The sequence below is a fragment of the Homarus americanus genome, unplaced genomic scaffold (genome assembly GCF_018991925.1).
Source record: "Homarus americanus isolate GMGI-L3 unplaced genomic scaffold, GMGI_Hamer_2.0 scaffold34921, whole genome shotgun sequence".
Classification (NCBI taxonomy): Eukaryota; Metazoa; Arthropoda; class Malacostraca; order Decapoda; family Nephropidae; genus Homarus; species Homarus americanus.
In genome coordinates, this window is record NW_024741901.1 from 13,139,533 (window position 1) to 13,160,126 (window position 20,594).

Sequence of the window (20,594 nt, forward strand, 5' to 3'; positions counted from 1 at the left end):
TTCTTGAAACTACCGACAGTTAAATACAGACGCTTAAGTGACGTCACTAGTGTTTACACTACACCAGCCGGTAGCATTTGATGCCATTACCTTAAGTGAATTGGCCTTATTTTAAGTAACTACCGTATATCGCGGCCTATAAGGCGTCTGGGTGCATAAGACGGCCCCCCCAAATTTCCATTTAAAAAGTAGCTTTTGAGCTTTATTCGCTGTATAAGACCAGTACCCCAAATGTGACACTTACCCACTGACTCAGTAGTCCTTTACCAACCATCCTTGGTTTTTTAAAATAAGGCCAATTCACTTCAAGTAATGTCATCAAATGTTACCCGCTGGTGTAGTGTAAACACTAGTGACGTCACTGAAGCGTCTGCTATTTACCGGTAACTGGAACTAATGTCGGTGTCGAGTAAAATTTTTCCATTTACTTGAAATGGATTTACCGATTTATTTGTTTATTTATTTATTTATAATATACTGTAACATATTAAACACACTGCAAGTATTTTCTTTAATTTATACGCTTGCTTCGCACGAGACGATCGGTGGTGGGAGTGTTACCTCGTCTCGGTGGTGGGACTGTGTTCCCACTGTTTATACAACAGCTACCACTGTATTCTAATTGTGGTGTTTCATTAGGATTTGAGTGAAAAAGGTTATATATATATATATATATATATATATATATATATATATATATATATATATATATATATATATATATATATATATATATATATATATATATATATATATATATATATATATATATATATACAATATATATATATATATATATATATATATATATATATATATATATATATATATATATATATATATATATATATATACTCACTGTACAGGTTGTACCTCTCTAGTCTGGCAACCTCGGGACCTGACCGGTGCCGGACCATGGAAATTGCCGGACCATGGCAATTCACCCTTTTCCTGGATAGATAGTGACTTGTGCTTATGCCTGGAAGCACTAGCACCACTTTCTCTGTGTCATGGTCTCTTTGAAGACATATTGAAGGGTTAAATGTCGTATAGTAGCTTCTCAAATTTCGCGAGTTTTTAATTCTTAACGTATTTTATTGGAACACACACAAAAATAAATAAATAAAAATTTTGACGGCGGAAACTTGAATTTCGACGGGTTTGAACGGCCCGCCAACGTGCAGACGACGTGCATAATCGTGTAAACAGCGTCATTTCTCATATGTACAAAAGATTCATTATTGTTTATTACTGAATGTCTTTTTATTGAATTAATGTTTATGTGTGCAAAATGAGCAATACAATTCATTAATAATACGTAGAATATTAAAACACACGAGGAAATGACAAAGCATTGTTTTCGTTGATTACAAAACCAGTGACTGACTGGTTCTACATATAAAACTGAAGAAAATAAGACCTTGGTTGTAGCTGTAGTAAAATTAATATGGTTGTTTTAAGTAATGTTATTTAACGTTAATAAATGGAACAATAGAAGTAGCTTACGATAATGGTAAAGAAAAAAGAGAGATCGCATATGTAAATGCGCACACGTGAAAACATATCGTCATTACTTTACATAAGAATATGAAAGCAACACTTATTTACTGTTCATATATATTTTAATTAATGTTTCTGAATTTGTTTTTATTGAATTAATGTACGTGTGTGCAAAATTAACAATACAATTTATTAATAATACGTGGAATATTAGAGGAGACGAGACGGCTGCCGGCATTGTTTATGTTAAAGCTTACGAAACCAGTGACTGATTGGTTCTACATATAAAACTGAAGAAAATAAGACCCTGAGTTTAGCTGTAGTAAAATTAAAGTAAAAAAATGAATATGGTTGCTTGAAGTACCTGTAATGTTATTTAATGTTAATAAATGGAACAATATAAGTGGCTAACCATTAATGGTAAAAAAAAAGTGAGACTGCTCGTATGTAAGTGCGCACATGTGAAAATATATCGTCATTACTCTACATAAGAATATGAAAGCAACACTTATTTACTGCTCATATATATTGAAGGGTTAAATGTTGTACTCTCTATAGACAAGCAGAGAGAGAGAGAGAGTGCAGCCGAACTGCCGGATGTAAACAAACCTTAATTTCCCGCGGCTTTTTTTTTTTTTTAAGGGGATTAGCCCACCCGGGCATAGGTCACTGACCCACATTGGGGCCTGAGGGGCAAAAATTTAATACTCCTGTAATAATAATAATAATTCAGATAAGGAAAAAAAAAAGCTGCCTATCTACCTATTGGACAAACTAAAATCGTTCCGGACCACGGGAGTTTCCGGACCACAGAATGCCGGACTAGAGAGGTATAACCGTATATATATATATACTGTGTATATATATATACAGTTGAAATCTCCACTTAACGCGGGTCAATTGAACCTAGAGGGTCGCGTTATGAAACCGCTAAGTGAATAACAGAACATATGGGATTAATTCCAATAGAACCCAGCCCGACTCTCTAACTCCACTTTTTGACTACAAATAACTATGTTGTAGTAAAATAACATCTTAATTTTATGATGGTATATGCACACAATTAATACTTAAGAGAAATAGAGAAATACAGTCGCTAGTTAATGTCCATTCAAATAATGGACTCAACTCCCACCCCCTCTTCTCACACTACACTCACTGGCTTCTTCTCTGGGAAATTTTTGGGGAAAACTATATAGTAATAAATAATTCCTCAAACTAAAGTTAGATAATATAATTGACATTGCGGATTCCTTGTAAGTCCAGGAATATTTGAATATAAATGTCATATATTTTGGGACAAAAGATAACATATTTATCTAGAGAACAATTTTTATCTAAAATTGTATGTTTAATGCAAAATATATGTTGGTTTATATTCAAATGATCACCAAATTATAAGAATTCCAGCAATGTAAATTATATTCTGACCGGTAATTGTATGAATTTTATGAGCTAAAACAAATATCTTCAGTTAATAAAAAAAAAAATTCTTCACAGGGTAATAGATGGTCGGTCGTCGGTCCTCCTCCCCACCCCCACCAACCGTCCCAAGGAGATGTGATAACCACTAAATTAAATAATACCTCAAACCAAAGTTAGGATAATATAATTGATATTGCTGATTCTTTGTAAGATTAGGAATATTTTGAATATAAATAGTATATTTTGGACAAAAGATAACATAATATTTGTGAGAACAATTTTTATCTAAAATTGTATGTTTAATGCAAAATATATGTTGTTTATATTCAAAATGATCACCAAATTATAAGAATCTACAATGTAAATTATATTCTGGCTAATTTGTATGAATTTTATGAGCTAAAACAGGCAGTCAGGCAGGGTGGCGGTGGGGGTGGAAGACCAAAATAGCTCGAGCCGACACTCATCCAAGATATGATGAAAAAATGCCATAAGGAAAGTTCAGCTTTGGCAAGGCACTGCCAGAGTCGCGTAAAAACTAAGTATGGAAAGCGTATAAGGGGTAATACTGTACAGTTATCCTCATATTACGTTGGATGTAACCCGAGGGTCCCTGGAAAGTGAGGAACGCGTAGAAGTGAACAACTAATATAACATATGGGATTAATTGAAATGGAGTCCAGGCCGATCCTAAACCCACTTTTTGACTAACACAACTATGTTGTAGTAAAAATTTTATCTTAACTTTTATGATGGCATGAAAACAAGTAATATAGAAGAGTAAGAAGTTAGAATGATAAAGGTTAATATAGGAAAAATAAAGGTTTGGTTAGAAACTAAAATTTTGTGTAACACTTACGTAGTAGAAGAGATGGGTCAGCATACGGGATGGAGGCTGGTTCGAGGCAGAGAGGCAGATTACTGGCCTCAGGTGAATCCCAACATTACTAGGTGAATCATCATCACTGTCACTTAGTTGTCAGGCTTCCTGACAAATCCTCAAAGTCAACTTCACTGTCACTATCACTGGCTTGGGCTCTGGGCTGGGTGAAGAAATCTGTTATGCTTTGCAGGTAAGGAAAGGTTTTTCTGGGGTGGTGGATCCGGCGGAAGCCATTTTACGGAACAATGGATGCGCTACACGGAGGGCCTTGAGGGATGAAATTGTCGTGCTAGGTCAAGCGCCCCCGGTGACACGCTATAATACTTGCCACTATGCTAGCAGCAGAGGAGGGTAGGGATGCATGCAATCACAGGTCTGATACTGCCATATGACGCCAGTGATAACGCAACAAAGACACACACTGCGCAATCCACGCGCCGCTGCCTAAGCGGAGGGAGGAGGAGGAGAGAGGCAGGCAGGCGGGCGGGCGGTGGCGGTATGTAAAAAAAATAGCGTCGCACGACACTTCTCAGCAGAATGCGAGCCAGCGAATGAATGTAAGAATGTTAGGTTTGGCAAGGCAATCGCTGTAACGGTGAACGCGAATGGACCGCTGTATTATGAGGACTAACTGTATATATATATATATATATATATATATATATATATATATATATATATATATATATATATATATATATATATATATATATATACACACAGTAGTACTCATTAACGGGTCAATAAAACCCACAGGGTACCGTGTTAAGTAAAACCGCTAAGTGAACAACAGGAACATATGGGATTAATTCCAATAGAAACTGGCCCAACCCCCAAACTCCACTTTTTGACGACACATAACTATGTTGTAGTAATAACATCTAATTTTATGATGGTACATGCACACAATTAATACTTAAGAGAAATAGAGAAATACAGTCGCTAAGTTAATGTCCATTCAAATAATGGACTCAACTACCTCCCTCTTCTCACACTACACTGCTGGCTCTTCCTCTGAGAAATCTTGGGGAAAACGACTAAATTTTAATAAATAATACCTCAAACTAAAGTTAGGATAATACAATTGACATTGCTGGATTCCTTTGTAAGACCAGGAATATTTTGAATATAAATGTCATATATTTTGCACAAAAGATAATATATTTACTCAGAGTAAACATTATATCTAAAATTTGTATGTCTAATGCAAAATATATGATGTTTATATTCAAAATGATCAACAAATTGTAAGAATTCCAGCAATGTAAATTATATTCTCCAGGTAATTTGTATGATTTTTATGAGCTAAAACAAATATCTTCAGTTAATAAAATATTCTTCATGACACTATCTGTCAATCAAAGTACCCCACCTTGCCTCCTCTTCCAACCACACGCGTCCGTCTCCAACCTCCCTCCACCCCCCACCAATCCTCCTTCAAGAGATGTTGGGTGAAAAAACTAAATTTTAACATTTTATTAAATAATACCTCAGTTTAAAGTTAGGATAATATAATTGACATTGCTGATTCCTTGTAAGACTAGGAATATTTTGAATATAAATGTCATATATTTTGCACAAAAGATAACATATTTACTCAGAGTTAACATTACATCTAAAATTTGTATGTCTAATGCAAAATCTATGATGTTTATATTCAAAATGACCATCAAATTATAAGAATTCCAGCAATGTAAATTATATTCTGATCGGTAATTTGTATGAATTTTATGAGCTAAAACAAATATCTTCAGTTAATAAAAAATATATTCTTCACACGCTAACAGATGGTCGATCGTCCTCCTCCCCCCACCCCCACCAACCGTCCCTACCAGATGTGGGAAACCAGAATATTTACCTTTTAGTAATAAATAATACCTCCAACTAAAGTTAGGATAATATAATGACATTGCTGGATTCCTGTAAGACTAGGAATATTTTGAATAAATGTCATATATTTTGCACAAAAAATAACATATTTACTCAGAGTAAACATTATATCTAAAATTTGTATGTCTAATGCAAAATCTATGATGTTTATATTCAAAATGATCATCATATTGTAAGAATTCCAGCAATGTAAATTATATTCTGCCGGGTAGTTTGTATGAATTTTATGAGCTGAAACAGGCAGGCAGGCAGTCAGGCAGGGTGGCGTGGGGGTGGGCGAATCTAAAAATAGCTCGAGCCGACACTCTGCCCGATAATGCGGGAAAAACCCGCTAGTGAAAGTTCAGTTTCATGAGGCAATCGCCAGATACGTGAAATCGGCCTAAGCGAAACCGTGTTAAGCGGGTATTACTGTATATATATAGGCCTATATATTTTTTTTTTTTTTTTTAACATATTAGTTGTAATCTACTTAACGCGTCAATAGAACCCAGAGGGTCCCGCTATGAACTCAGGTTAAGTGAACAACAGAACATATGGGATTAATTCCAATAGAAACCGCCCGACCTCAAACTCCACTTTTGACGACATATAACTGTATGTAGTAAAAATAACATCTTAATTTTATGATGGTACATGCACACAATTAATACTTAAGAGAAATAGAAATACAGTCGCTGCTAATGTCCATTCAAATAATGGACTCAATTCTCTCACACTACACTGCCGGCTCTTCCCTCTCAGAGAAATTTTTGGGGAAACCACTAAATTTTAATAAATAATACCTCAAACTAAAGTTAGGATAATACAATTGACATTGCTGATTCCTTTGTAAGACCAGGAATATTTTGAATATAAATGTCATATATTTGGCACAAAAGATAACATAGTTACCTAGAGAAAATTTTTATCTAAAAATTGTATGTTTAATGCAAAATATATGATGTTTATATTCAAATGATCACCAAATTATAAGAATTCCAGCAATGTAAATTATATTCTGACCGGTAATTTGTAGAATTTTATGAGCTAAAACAAATATCTTCAGTTAATAAAAAAAAATAATCTTCACTACACTATTCATCAATCGTGCTACCCCTTGCCTCTTCCAACCCTTCCCACCCCCACCAATCCTCCTTTCCAGAGTTTTAACATTTAGTATTAAATAATACCTCAGATTAAAGTTAGATAATATAATTGACATTGCTGGATTCTCTTTGTAAGACCAGGAATATTTTGAATATAAATGTCATATATTTTGCACAAAAGATAACATAGTTACCTAGAGAAAAAAATTTTATCTAAAATTGTATGTTTAATGCAAAATATATGATGTTTATATTCAAAATGATCACCAAATTATAAGAATTCCAGCAATGTAAATTATATTCTGGCCGGGTATTTGTAGAATTTTATGAGCTAAACAGGCAGTCAGGCAGGGTGGCGGGTGGGGCAAATCTAAAAAATAGCGTCTTAGCTGACACTCATCGCCGTATATGTGGAAAAATCCGTGTTATGAAAAGTTCATTCTGGCGAGGAAGCAATCGTATATGATAAAACGCTAAGAGTGAAAAAACCGCCAAGAAGGGGTAATACTGTACTATTCACACTATTTTATAATCGAGTCATGTACTGAATATACTATGTACAAAAATGAATGTTAAATTAATTATTTTTAAGTGTCCTGCTGTTTTTCCACTAACACTTTTCATTTTGCCACTTTATTTATCAACAGTATGATTGCGACCATGTTGAAGTTCATAGGTGTTTCATCCATGTTCCCGTGTTGTAATGGATATGTTTCTTCGTTGTTGTATTATGTGATGGAAATTAACAATTTACAGTTAAGATATTGCTGGTAATTTTTGTGCTATTTTGTCTTCTGCCTCAGTACCAGATTGCTTCTTTCCATAAAAGCGGCTACACCATAAAGCCATTGGCTTTGAAATCTTTGCTGTGCTCTTGATTTTGTTTAGCCCACTTAAGTGCCCAAATCGTATCATGTTTCTTGATACAATATATACTTGTTTTAGTAGCTGCTCTGTGGACCATGTCTACTAATGCTTCTCTAGAATAGGCCAGTGTGCAGTGCGACTCTTCTCATTGTACATTTATTCCTGGGCATACTTAAGTAGTAAGTGTTCCTTTGATCTCCAATCGCACCATCTTCTCAGTTACACCGTATTCTCTTGAAGCAGCACAATTGTTGTGTGACTGGGCATAATACTATCACTTTCAGCAAAACAAGCTTCATATCTCCTCGCGTTTGCAACAATTGGAGCCATGGTGAGGTTTATGGTGGCTGGATACGAGTATTAATATGCTGTAGTGTTCACGGAGAAAGTGCTATTGCTTATGGGTGATAACTCAACAACTGGACTTGAGCAAATGAAGAGGGGTATCCTTTGGGGATAGATAACATGTTACAAGCGTGGTCACCTTACACATATATGGTAATCATTAAGAATCAAACTCCGAATCAGATGACCTGACTTCTTCTTCATCATTGTCATCCTAAATTTACCACTGTGTTAGTTAAAAAAGAATTAAAAGTCATTTACTGAATATTCAATAGCAAAAAAAAATAAATTTTAAATTAATTATTTATGGGAGAAAAGCATTATGATTAGTAAATATATGGTATTACTGGCCACTTCAGACACAAAGATAGGATAAAAATAGCCAATCTCCCCTCTTACATTGCCAATGGGAGCGTGTTGGTAATTAAATTTGATGTTTATTTTCAGTTTAGTCAATTTATCATGTATCAAATTAATATTACTAAAAATTGTGTGAGTAGTAAAGCAGCTACCAAACAGGGAGAATACTACTATGGGAAGATATATTGGAAGCATAATGTGTTGTCTAATAGTGAACCCTACTTGCTATATAGCATAAATTGTGACCAAGTCCCAGGTTGTGACCTGACTTTCTGCCTCATTTACACAATTGCAGTTTTAATTGTTCCTCTTACTTTGACAACACAACATATATATATATATATATATATATATATATATATATATATATATATATATATATATATATATATATATATATATATATATATATATATATATATATATATATATATATATATATATATATATATATATATATATATATATAATATATATATATATATATATATATATATATATATATATATATATATATATATATATATATATATATATATATATATATATATATATATATATATATATATATATATATATTATACAATGATCCTCGGTTAACGAACTCAATCCATTGTTTCAATGGGTTTTTGGTAGTGGTTCCAGCTCACCAATTTCCTAAATTCAACAAAAATGGTAGAAAAGTTCACTTACTTTGAGGTGTGTATGTAGGCTCCTGGATGATGATGATGATGATGATGATGATGATGGGAATTAGAATGGGGGTGGAGGAGAAGGAAGAAGAAAAGGCATTGGGGTGGAAGAGAAGTCACTTGGCACCATTTCATCAAAATTTTAGTTCTCTTGGTGTATTCAAGATTATTTTCTTTTAAATCAACACTGCACTGCATTATATATTGTCAATATGTAAAATATATTTCAAAATGACCAATAATTTGCTTGGAAACACAAAGAAAAAAGTGTTTTTGGAAGAAGTCTCAAGCAAGATGTTACCTCCACTGAAAACAGAGAGAATACGCCTGTCTGGTGTGTTAACAGGCTGGATGGCAGCCAGAAACTAGTTTCTTTACCTTCAATTATGTTCAATAATTGTTAAAATGACTAAAAGTTAATATTAAACTTTAAATTATTGAATAGTATAAACTTCTTGATATTTACTAAAATAGTAAGAATTTAAGCCTAAAACCGATTACTGTATTGGCGAATACTACAGCTGGTGGACGCCAAATAGCGAAAACTATGCTGAAGTCGGCCGTAAAAAGCTCGTTAATTGAGGGTTGCTTGTTAACCGAGTTAAATTTTATGGAAGTCGTTAACCGAAATTTCGTTAACCGAGGATCACTGCTCTTCGTTTCTTTGTACACAAGTAAAAGTCCCCACCCCTGGTCAGCATATATTATTCATGGATTTGACGATTCGCCGCCATTTTGAGAATCTAAGCCCAGTGAATTTGAAGGACCTACTGTACCCTTACCTGATGTCTTATTTTTTTACTTTCATTTACTGTATTTTGCCATACTATTTCTTCTTTTCTCTTAAATTAAGTGATTTAGGTGTATATAAGGACTTAGGCTATGATATAGTTGGATCTTAAACATTGTTCTGTAAGTAGTACATTATGCACATTGGGTACATGTTTCGATTTGTGTACATTTTCGACTTAAGAATGTCTGTGGGAATGGTACTTGTATGTAACTCGGGAACTGTCTGTGTGTGTAGCAGGTGGGCAGGCGAGACATCCACGTAGTTTATAGCTTGTACCACTGTGCATTGAAGGATTTATTGGGGGATCATAAGAGTGAGTTTCAACTACTTGTAGCTGGAAAAATTCTTTATCTGGCACCTTTTAGTCTCCGTAGGTGTCGGGTAACTGGTATTTTACTGGAGTTCTCTTTTTTGTTAACGTAAGGAAACATTAGAGAGGATATTTGCCATGAATCTCCCCTAAATGTTCCTGCATAAAAAAATAAAAATAAATTAGATTAACAAACTCAACCCAACCAGAAGATTTAGAACAATAAAAAATAAACTGAGTTGCATTAACAGGGTTGTGTACTAACAGGAGTGTTTGAAATAATGGTAAAAATACTAATTTGTCATTTTTTCTGTTTCAGGCTGATGCCTACCTAAGGTATTGCATAGATTATGAGAACCCATTCACATATAGTAAATACACTCTTCAAAACATGCTGCGGGAGCTTCAGGATACTCCTCGAGGCAAGGCATTCCTAGAAACACAGACTCTACAGGAAATAAGGTAAAGAATTATCTACATAGCATATACAGTAATATCCCTGTTAGCTGGGTATGAGAGATTTCCAGGGATTATATTGAGACAAATCCTCTTATTCCAGGAAAAAAATTGCACATCTACAGAATTTTTCTGGGTAAAATATATGACATTTATATTCAAATTATTCGCTGTCTTGCAAGATTCCAGCAATGCAAATTATATGCTCCTAACTTTAGTCTGAGATATTATATAAGATAAAAACGTCAAGCCTAAAACCCTGGCTGGACAGATGGGGGAGAGGGAGGGAGGGAGGGTGGGGGGGGAGGTGAGGTGAGGTGATATGTTTGACAGTTGGCGTCCAAGGTCTAATGTGTGTTTATTCTTCAGTCCTTAAGTGACTAAGCTTCTCTCTTATAAAATGCCACTGAAATGACCTGGGAGAATATAATTTACATTGCTGGGATTCTTATAAGATAGCGATTAATTTGATAATAAACAAGCTATAATTAACACTTGACATAAAAATTTTAATACCGTAATCATTTAGTACATACAGTGGTCCCTCGGTTAACGAGCACAATCCGTTCCAGCAGGTTGCTCGTTAACCGAAAATCTCGTTAACCGAAACCATTGTTTCAATGGGTTTTTGGGTAATTGGTTCCAGCTCACTGAAAATTGCCTAAATTCAACAAAAATTTTAGAAATGGACACTTACCTTGAGGTGTGTATGTAGAAGGCTCCTGGATGATGATGATGATGTGCATTCGAAGTGGGAGGTGTAGGAGGAGAAGGGAGAAGAGAAGGAAGTGGAGGTGGAGGAGAAGCATTTTACTGCTTCTTGGAAGGTGAGTCACCTTCCATGAAAATGTCAGGAACCTCTGGACTGACAGATTCTCCACCATGAACATCCTCTCTCCTTCTTGAAGTGGAAGACTGAGGGCTAGCATCATCCTCTCTCCTTTTTGAAGTGGAAGGCTAAGGGATAGCATCTTGTTCCCTCTGCCTTTTACTGAAGAAAGTGTCAATTGTGGTCTGTGGGGCATCTCTCCTCCTCACCATTAACTTATGTTTAAAGAAGGAGACCATTGAGTCCTCAACATGACACAAAGTTAGTTCAGTTTTTTCCACATCTGGGTGCTTTGAAGCCAGTTCCCTGAACTTCTCCCAGTGGTAAATCACATCTTTCAACTCTTTAGTTGACATATGGTCATCACTTTCAATTTTCTCCTCACCACTGTCAGCCTCTAACATCTCATCCAGTTGCTTCAAGTCATCAGGAGTAAGTTTCTCCTCATGAGACATCACAAGCTCTTCGACATCATCCTCCTCCACTTCAAGGCCCAGTGACTGACCAATGGACACAATCTCCTGGTCCAACTCTGTGTCATCCTGAAATCCCTCAATATCATGGACTACTGATGGCCACAGTGCTTTCCATGAAGAATTCAGGGATCTAGTGGAGACTTCTTGCCATGATGACACAATAATTTTACAGCCCCCAGGATGTTGAATTGTGTCTTCCAGAACTGTTCAGTGTTAGTTCAGGATCATTGGAAGCTGCCTGATGACACCTAAACATTTTCTTCATGTATGATTGATGTAGTGTTGGGAAGCAAAAACATCATTTTCACAAAGTCAAATTAATACTCCAAAGTTCTGACAAGGTCAGGCCATGACCATGAGCATTATCCATGAGAAGAGCCTTTAAAGGGAGTTTATTGGTGGTTCGGTAGCTCTTGAGAGAAGGGCAAAACACATCAACAGCTCATTCATTAAAGAGCTGTCTTGTCACCCATGCCTTACGGTTGGACTTCCAATAAACTCCAAGCTTTGTTCTTACCACTTTCTGTTGCTAGAACACCCTGGGGTTTTCAGAGTGGTAGACAAGCATAGGCTTCAGTCGGAAATCCCCTGAAGCATTGGCACCAAGCAATAGAGTGAGACGGTCTTTCATGGGTTTATGCCCAGGTAAAGAGGCTTCATCTTTGGTGATGAATGTTCTTTTGGGCATCTTTTTCCAGAACAGCCCAGTTTCGTCCACATTGAACACTTGCTGTGGAAGATAATTTTCTTCTTCCATCAGTTTTTTAAATTCAACTAAAAACTTTGCTGCCCCTTCCTTATCAGCACTAGCAGCTTCACCATGCCTAACAACACTGAAAATGTCACTTCTTTTCTTAAATTTTTCGAACCAGCCCTTGCTGGCCCGAAAATCTTCAAATTCTGTGCCTGAAGAACCAGGTTGATCTGCCTTTAAATGTTCATAAATCTCCCTGGGTCTTTCACAAATGAAATCACCAGAAACTGAATCACCTTTCATCTGTTTTTCCCTAATCCAGATGATAAGTAACCTCTCAGTTTCTGCAATTTGGGATCTACTTTTAAACACTCTTGTAGATTTGTCTCTCACTTTCACTTCTTTAAATTTGTCTTTCTGTGCAAGAATTGTCGATACAGTTGATGTCGAAATGCCATATTCTTTGCATAGCGCATTTGTTCTACTGCCTTGTCTATGTTTCTTTTCTTATAATTTCTGCTTGGTTTGGATTGAAATCGCTTTTCTTGGATCTCTTGAAAATTCCATGCTGATTCAAACAATGTCAAATATTTTTTACGATCTTTTAGGTATAAACTTGCTGTAAATAAAGAATATTTTCTTTTAAAATAACACTGCACTGCACTATATACAGTGAACTCCTCACTTTACGCGGTTAATTCAACTCCACAGGGTACCCATGGAGAGTGAGAAACGCCAGACAGGTTGTACCTCTCTAGTCCGGGATTCTGTGGTCCGAAACTCCTGGGTCCTGAAATCCATTTTAGTTTGTCCAATAGGTAGATAGGCAGTTTTTTTTTTTCATTTATCTGAATTAGTATTATTATTACAGGAGTATTAAATTTTGCCCTCAGGCCCCAATGGGTTAGTGACCTATGTCCGGTGGGCTAATCCTTAAAAAAAAGCCAAGGAAATTAAGGTTTGTTTACATCCCGCAGTTCGGCTGCTCTCTCTCTCTGCTTGTCTATACAGAGTACAATGATTTAACCCCAATATATAAGTGAGCAGTAAATAAGGTTGCTTTCTTATTCTTATGTAGAGTAATGACTATATATTTTCACATGTGCGACTTACATACGAGCAGTCTCTAATTTTTTTTTTATTAACATTAAATAACATTACAGGTACTTCAAGCAACCATATTCATTTTTTACATTAATTTTACTACAGCTAAACTCAGGGTCTTATTTTCTTCAGTTTTATATGTAGAACCAATCAGTCACTGGTTTCGTAAGCTTTAACATAAACAATGCCGGCAGCCGTCTTGTCTCCTCTAATATTCCACGTATTATTAATAAATTGTATTGTTAATTTTGCATACACGTACATTAATTCAATAAAAACAAATTCAGAAACATTAATTAAAATATATATGAACAGTAAATAAGTGTTGCTTTCATATTCTTATGTAAAGTAATGACGATATGTTTTCACGTGTGCGCATGCGCACTTACATATGCGATCTCTCTTTTTCTTTACCATTATCGTTCGCTACTTCTATTGTTCCATTTATTAACATTAAATAACGTTACTTAAAACAACCATATTAATTTTACTACAGCTACAACCAAAGTCTTATTTTCTTCAGTTTTATATGTAGAACCAGTCAATCACTGGTTTTGTAATCAACGAAAACAATGCTGTGTCATTTCCTCGTGTGTTTTAACATTCTACGTATTATTAATGAATTGTGTTGCTCATTTTGCACACATAAACATTAATTCAATAAAAAAGACATTCAGTAATAAACAATAATGAATCTTTTGTACATAAGAGAAATGACGCTGTTTACACGATTATGCACGTCGTCTGCACGTTGGCGGGCCGTTCAAACCCGTCGAAATTCAAGTTTTCGCCGTCAAAATTTTTATTTATTTATTTTTTTGTGTTCCAATAAAATACATTAAGAATTAAAAACTCGCGAAATTTGAGAAGCTACTATACGACATTTAACCCTTCAATATGTCTTCAAAGAGACCATGACGAAGAGAAAGTGGTGCTAGTGCTTCCAGGTATAAGCACAAGTCACTATCTATCCAGGAAAAGGGTGAATTTCCATGGTCCGGCACCGGTCAGGTCCTGAGGTTGCCAGACTAGAGAGGTACAACCTGTATAGTGAACAACATAACATATGGGATTAAATGAAACAGAGATCGGCTGACCCCCAAACTCCACTTTTTCCGACACAATACCTATGTTCTAGTAAAAATAACATCTTAATTTTATGATGGTACATGCACACAATTAATACTTAAGAGAAATAGAGAAATACAATCGCCAAGTTAATGTCCATTCAAATAATGGACTCGACTCCCTCCCCCTCTTCTCACACTACACTCTTGGCTCTTCCCTCTCTGAGAAATTTTGGGGGGAAAACCACTAGATTTTAAGGTATGGTAATAAATAATACCTCAAACTAAAGTTAGGATAATATAAGTGACATTGCTGGATTCCTTGTAAGACCAGGAATATTTTGAATATAAATGTCATATATTTTGCGCAAAAGATAACATATTTACTCAGAGTAAACATTAGATCTAAAGTTTGTATGTCTAATGAAAAATCTATGATGTTTATATTCAAAATGATCATCAAATTGTAAGAATTCCAGCAATGTAAATTATATTCTGGCTGGGTAATTTGTATGAATTTTATGAGCTAAAACAAATATCTTCAGTTAATAAAAAAGAAAAATATTCTTCACACCGTGCCAGATGGTCGGTCGGTCCCTCCCTCCCCCCACCCCCCACCCCCCACCAACCCTCCCTACCAGATAAATGTGTGAGAGAAACCAGAATATTTACCTTTTTAGTAATAAATAATACCTCAGACTAAAGTTAGGATAATATAATTGACATTGCTGGATTCCTTGTAAGACCAGGAATAATTTGAATATAAATGTCATATATTTTGCACAAAAGATAACATATTTACTCAGAGTAAACATTAGATCTAAAATTTGTATGTCTAATGCAAAATCTATGATGTTTATATTCAAAATGATCATCAAATTGTAAGAATTCCAGGAATGTAAATTATATTCTGGCCGGATAATTTGTATGAATTTTATGAGCTAAATAAAAAAATTATACTTCACCCGCGTAAAGTTTCGGCAGGGTAAACGTAAACTTGGAAACGTATACTTGGAAACGCGGAATGTGGGACCGCGTAAAGCGAGGGTTGACAGTATTGTCAATATGTAAAATAAATTTCAAAATGACCAATAATTTGCTTGGAAACACAGAAAAAAAGCGTTTAGTTGAAGAGAGTCTCAAGCAAGATGTTACCTCCACTGAAAACAGAAAGAGACTAATGCTTGTTTGCTGTGTTAAGAGGCTGGATGGTGTGCATAAAACTAGTCACTTTACCTTTAATTATTTTCAATAATTGTTAAAATGACAAAAAAATTTAATATTAAACTTTTAAAATTATTGAATAGTATAAACTTCTTGATATTTACTAAAATAGTAAGGAATTTAAGCCCTAGAACCGATTACTGTATTGGCAGACTAATCCTACAGCTGGTTGACTGCCAAGTGCAAGCGAAAACTTGTTGAGGTCGGCTCGTAAGAAACTCTTTAACCGAGGGATTGCTCATTAACCGAAGTTAAGAATCTTATAGGAGGTAACTCTTTAACCGAAATCTTGTTAACCGAGGCGCTCGTTAACTGAGGGATCACTATAATACAGTACATGTTTGCACTTAGGTCATTTTTTCTTTTACATTTCTTTTAGTATGGTGTGTGCATGTAAATGAATGAAAATAAATGAAGAAATTTATGTAAATGTACCCAAAAATAGAGTTGAAAAACTTTACATTACTATAATGTACTAAAATTATTATCTCTTGTGCAAAATACATGACGTTTATATTCAAATTATTCACTGTCTTGCAAGGATTGCAGCAATAAAATTATTTTCTTCTAACTTTAGTCAGTGATATTATATAAGATAAAAACTTAAAGCCTACTGTATAACCACCAAACCCTTGCTGGGGGGGGGCGGGGGGGGAGGAGTGACAGTGACATGTTTGACAGTTGGTGCCGAAGGTCTAGTGAAGTACAGTGGGGTATGCTATAACGAACGGATCCTACTACGAATATTCCTATAACGAATGGTTTTACCTATAAAATTGAGAATGCTATAACGAACGAAACTCCTACAACGAACATAATTTAAATTTTTTTTTTTCTAATTTATTGTTTTATTATTACAAATATTAATGATATTCTTTATTTCAGGGGTTTAGATGCATATTTATGCACTTTTTTACAATTTTTACAATTTTATATTATATTTTTCAGTGTTAAGTGGTTGTATTTGGGGGCCTGGAACGGATTAATCCTATAACAAACGAATGCTATAACGAACAAGGTTCTAGAACCAATTAGATTCGTTATAGCATACCCCACTGTATTTATTTGTTTATTTATGTCCTTTAGATTAAGTTTTTGTTTTTTGCTTATAAATGTCATAGAAGTGACCGAGGAGAATTTAATTTACATTGCTGGAATTCTTATAAGATAGTGATTAATTTGAATGTAAACATGCAATAGTTTGCACTAGACAAAAATTTTAGCAATCATTTTGTACATTATTTTGATTACATGTACAGTACAGCTTTGCCCTTAGGACAGTGTGTGCATGTAAATGAGTTTCAATAAATGAATAAAGTTACATATATCTCCACCACATAGAGTGATGCCTCAAGGGGTCAGAGATGATGTGAGTGTAACTTTACCTGAGACCTTACCCCACTCCCAGGCCCCACTCTGATTATCTCTTTCATGGGAATGGTTTCTCAACCTGCCACTCGGGTAGGGAAAGTGACAGCTATGGTCAGAAACTGGTGGGCCATGCAGGTCAAGACTGACAATGCGATCACATTACTGATAAGTCAATTATTTGACTGATGCATATGATACCTTTGCATCGGTCAGAATTTTTGAGCGAGGCAAGTGCATTGGTTGCATCGGCCTGGATCCGGCCCTGTTTCTCATAAGCCTTTAGTCTTGCCAACTGCGGAATTGCCAACCATGGGGTTTTTCAGAAACCTTACCTCCACAGTTGGTAAGGGACTACTGTATAGGCCTACCTAGGAATCCTAAACGTTTATAATGACTGAATTTCTTTTCATTTTAAATTAAAGTTTGCTTACAACTGCTTCCTATATCTTGTCATATAAGAAATAAACAAGGTTCAACTGAACTTGTGGAATCAGAACTTGACACAGTCTACTGGTAGGCCTAGGATAATATGTGAATGACCTAGGTCACAGGAAACTGGAAAATCATAAAATCTGGTTTCATCTTGGTTCCAAAGGTCCTGGGGGTCTATACATTGTACAGTACATGCATTATTTTTAAGGTGCTTAATTTTGTTTATCTTATGTTTCAGCTACATCTGGGGTTTGGGTACTTACTTCAAGACACAACTAGCAAAACAAAGTGAGGCTTGTATGTGTTTGAACTCTGACCCCAAGAAGAATGGTAAGATAGCTATGCCTCCTAGTGCTGACCATGTAGAAATTGTGGAGAAAGAAGAAGATCATCAAAAAATTGTTGAAATGCCAATACAGTTTATACGTGGAAATTTCAATAATGCAGATCTTCCAAAAATGCTTCTAAATGTAAGTTTTTTTTATCCTAGTAAGAGAAAACATGTGTTGCATGTGATTTAAAATGGTTTTAGTAGTTTTCATTCATAAGAATACAGGCATTTTGAGGTATTTTAGATTAGATTTGGCAAAGTTAAAACCTATCTCAGTTAACTATTTAGAGGTCAGTGTAGCCCTTAGGCATTTTAGTCTGGCTAATACAAGATGACTTTATTTAGCTAATAGAAACCCAAGGCCACTAAAGGGTTAAGATTCATTTGGTTAGGATATAATAGATTGAGTTATGTCTGCTTAGAGTTCTTTTTTATTTTTTTAAGTTTGATTTGATATATTCAGGAAGTTTGGATTGGTTTAGGCTAAATGAGATTGTTATATAACTTATACAACCACTCCTATCTTACTCTGAGTTAAAATTGAACAGAGTGCTTACAATTTCTTAAAAAATGGCAATTTTAAATTTACACATTACCATATTTGAAAATTTGATGTAACAAATAGATAGCCAATTTATAAATTAAATTTTTCAAAAAAAATTACAGTAAACCCTCCCAATATTGGACTAATTCATGAAAGCCCTGTTCATTTTTGGAAGGAATACAATTAATGGGAAGGTCCCTCCCTCCCCTTTTTTATTATCAAAATGTACATCTTGTATGGTAATGGATATTGTACAGTAGTATACAGGTAGAAACTCATCCTCCCTTAATTATTTCTTCTAAGCACATTTTATTAAAAAAATATTCATATGTTTCACAACTTAGTAATACAGTATGGCATAGTTGAAAGTATAGTACTGTACAAGGATTGGTGTTGTACTACTGTACATGAGTTGCCTGTTCCAGCTGTCATGTCATAAAGTTTCTCTTAACCCCTAGGCTTCGGGTTATGTCAAATGATTTGTGTCCATAGAATTTGAATAAGGTCATTGACATGTGTCTGTAGAGCTTCATGCCATATAATGTGATGTTTTGATCTTTTGCTGGCCTATTTGAATAAAAATGGCGGGCCTGGTTAAATTTTGTTGCCAAGTAGGTATTTATCTTTCACTCACACATGCAAGCAAGCCTCCCATTCTCTTCTCAGTAGCTTCTCAGCTTTTGCAATGTAGGAATCTCATCTTTGGTCTTGACTTACTTCATGTGTTTCTACCTCCAACCCCCAAGCACATGTCTAGTATCACGATCGATTTACTGGAGCAGTAATAATAATTATTGGTAGTGTAAATAGTAATAGTATAGTAATAAAGTGTCCTCTACCTTATTCTGCCTTCAAATTACCAGATTTGTAAAAAGTACTGGAATTTGTGATGAAGGTCTTGATGCATATGGTGGGGGGGTGAAGGAGGGGGTTTTGAGAATTGCAATTAAATGCCAGGTAGCAACTTGTCCTCCTAATATTACTTACCGTATATCTAGGCCTATAAAGGTGCATAAGACGCCCCCAAATTACATACCTGGAGCCAGCCCGATCTCTGGGATGCTGTCTAAGTTGAAGAAGCCACCAGGTAAGAAAACTGTGAGGCCGAGCTCTTTTTGGAGTGAAGTGAAACAATCGCAGAGGTTTTTGTGATGGAACTGTGTGTGAGAGCTTCAAGACCAGATTTGACCAACACTGGAGCAGGTTTAGGTATTTGGAACAAGGGCCGAGGTGCATACCCAGTACTTTGCAACAAGTGTGCTTAACAGATACATAACCAATAAGCCCAAAGCGGCTAGCAGGCAGATCAGGTGGCAAAAGCTTTTAAAAGTAAAAAGTAATAATCTTGTACCAGGAATACAGCACAAAGTTTTATGTGCATCCACTTACTCCATTGTTAAAATTAGAACTAATGGACATGGGTTATACAGCAAACTTTCAAATGCTACAACAATATGTACTGTACTGTAGTAATGCAATAGCAGAACCTTTTCCACCACTTAAGTCTTTGGAATGACCACCTGAAGAATCACCACCCAGCTTACCTTACAGGATTAACCACTGTGTAATTCCCCTACTTAAATAATACAAACTTTGCGTGTGATTTTGAACAATAATGATATCACGTTAATTACATTTTACAGGGGCTGTACAGTACATGAATCAGGAGTGGATTTATTATTTTAGCAATGGGAGAGTAAGGATGGTGTTGTTCTTATATCTATCAAAATTTTTCAGAGGGCTCTTACATGGGGCTGAATTTTTTCATTTACATAGTGGCCGAGGATTGAGGGTGAAGGGGACTGCTTCCAGGTGGCAGGGGAGGTGTGGGAGAAATGAAGCCCGAGAGGATGGGAGTGCAGTAAGTCCGCACCTGCACCAAAGAACCCTTGCTAATTAACGATTTAATTAGA

General features: G+C 35.3%; 1 protein-coding gene across 1 annotated transcript in view; it reads left to right on the top strand.

The window, feature by feature from the left end:
• LOC121876206 (tRNA-dihydrouridine(20) synthase [NAD(P)+]-like) overlaps nt 1-18,276 on the top strand; it is a gene marked incomplete at its 3' end in the record, with an annotated part of 99,960 nt that extends 81,684 nt beyond the window's left edge. The window contains 2 exon segments of the mRNA XM_042381188.1: nt 10,473-10,615; nt 18,045-18,276. Coding sequence (XP_042237122.1) covers nt 10,473-10,615; nt 18,045-18,276 — 375 coding nt within the window.
• Nucleotides 18,277-20,594: the final 2,318 nt, after the last annotated feature.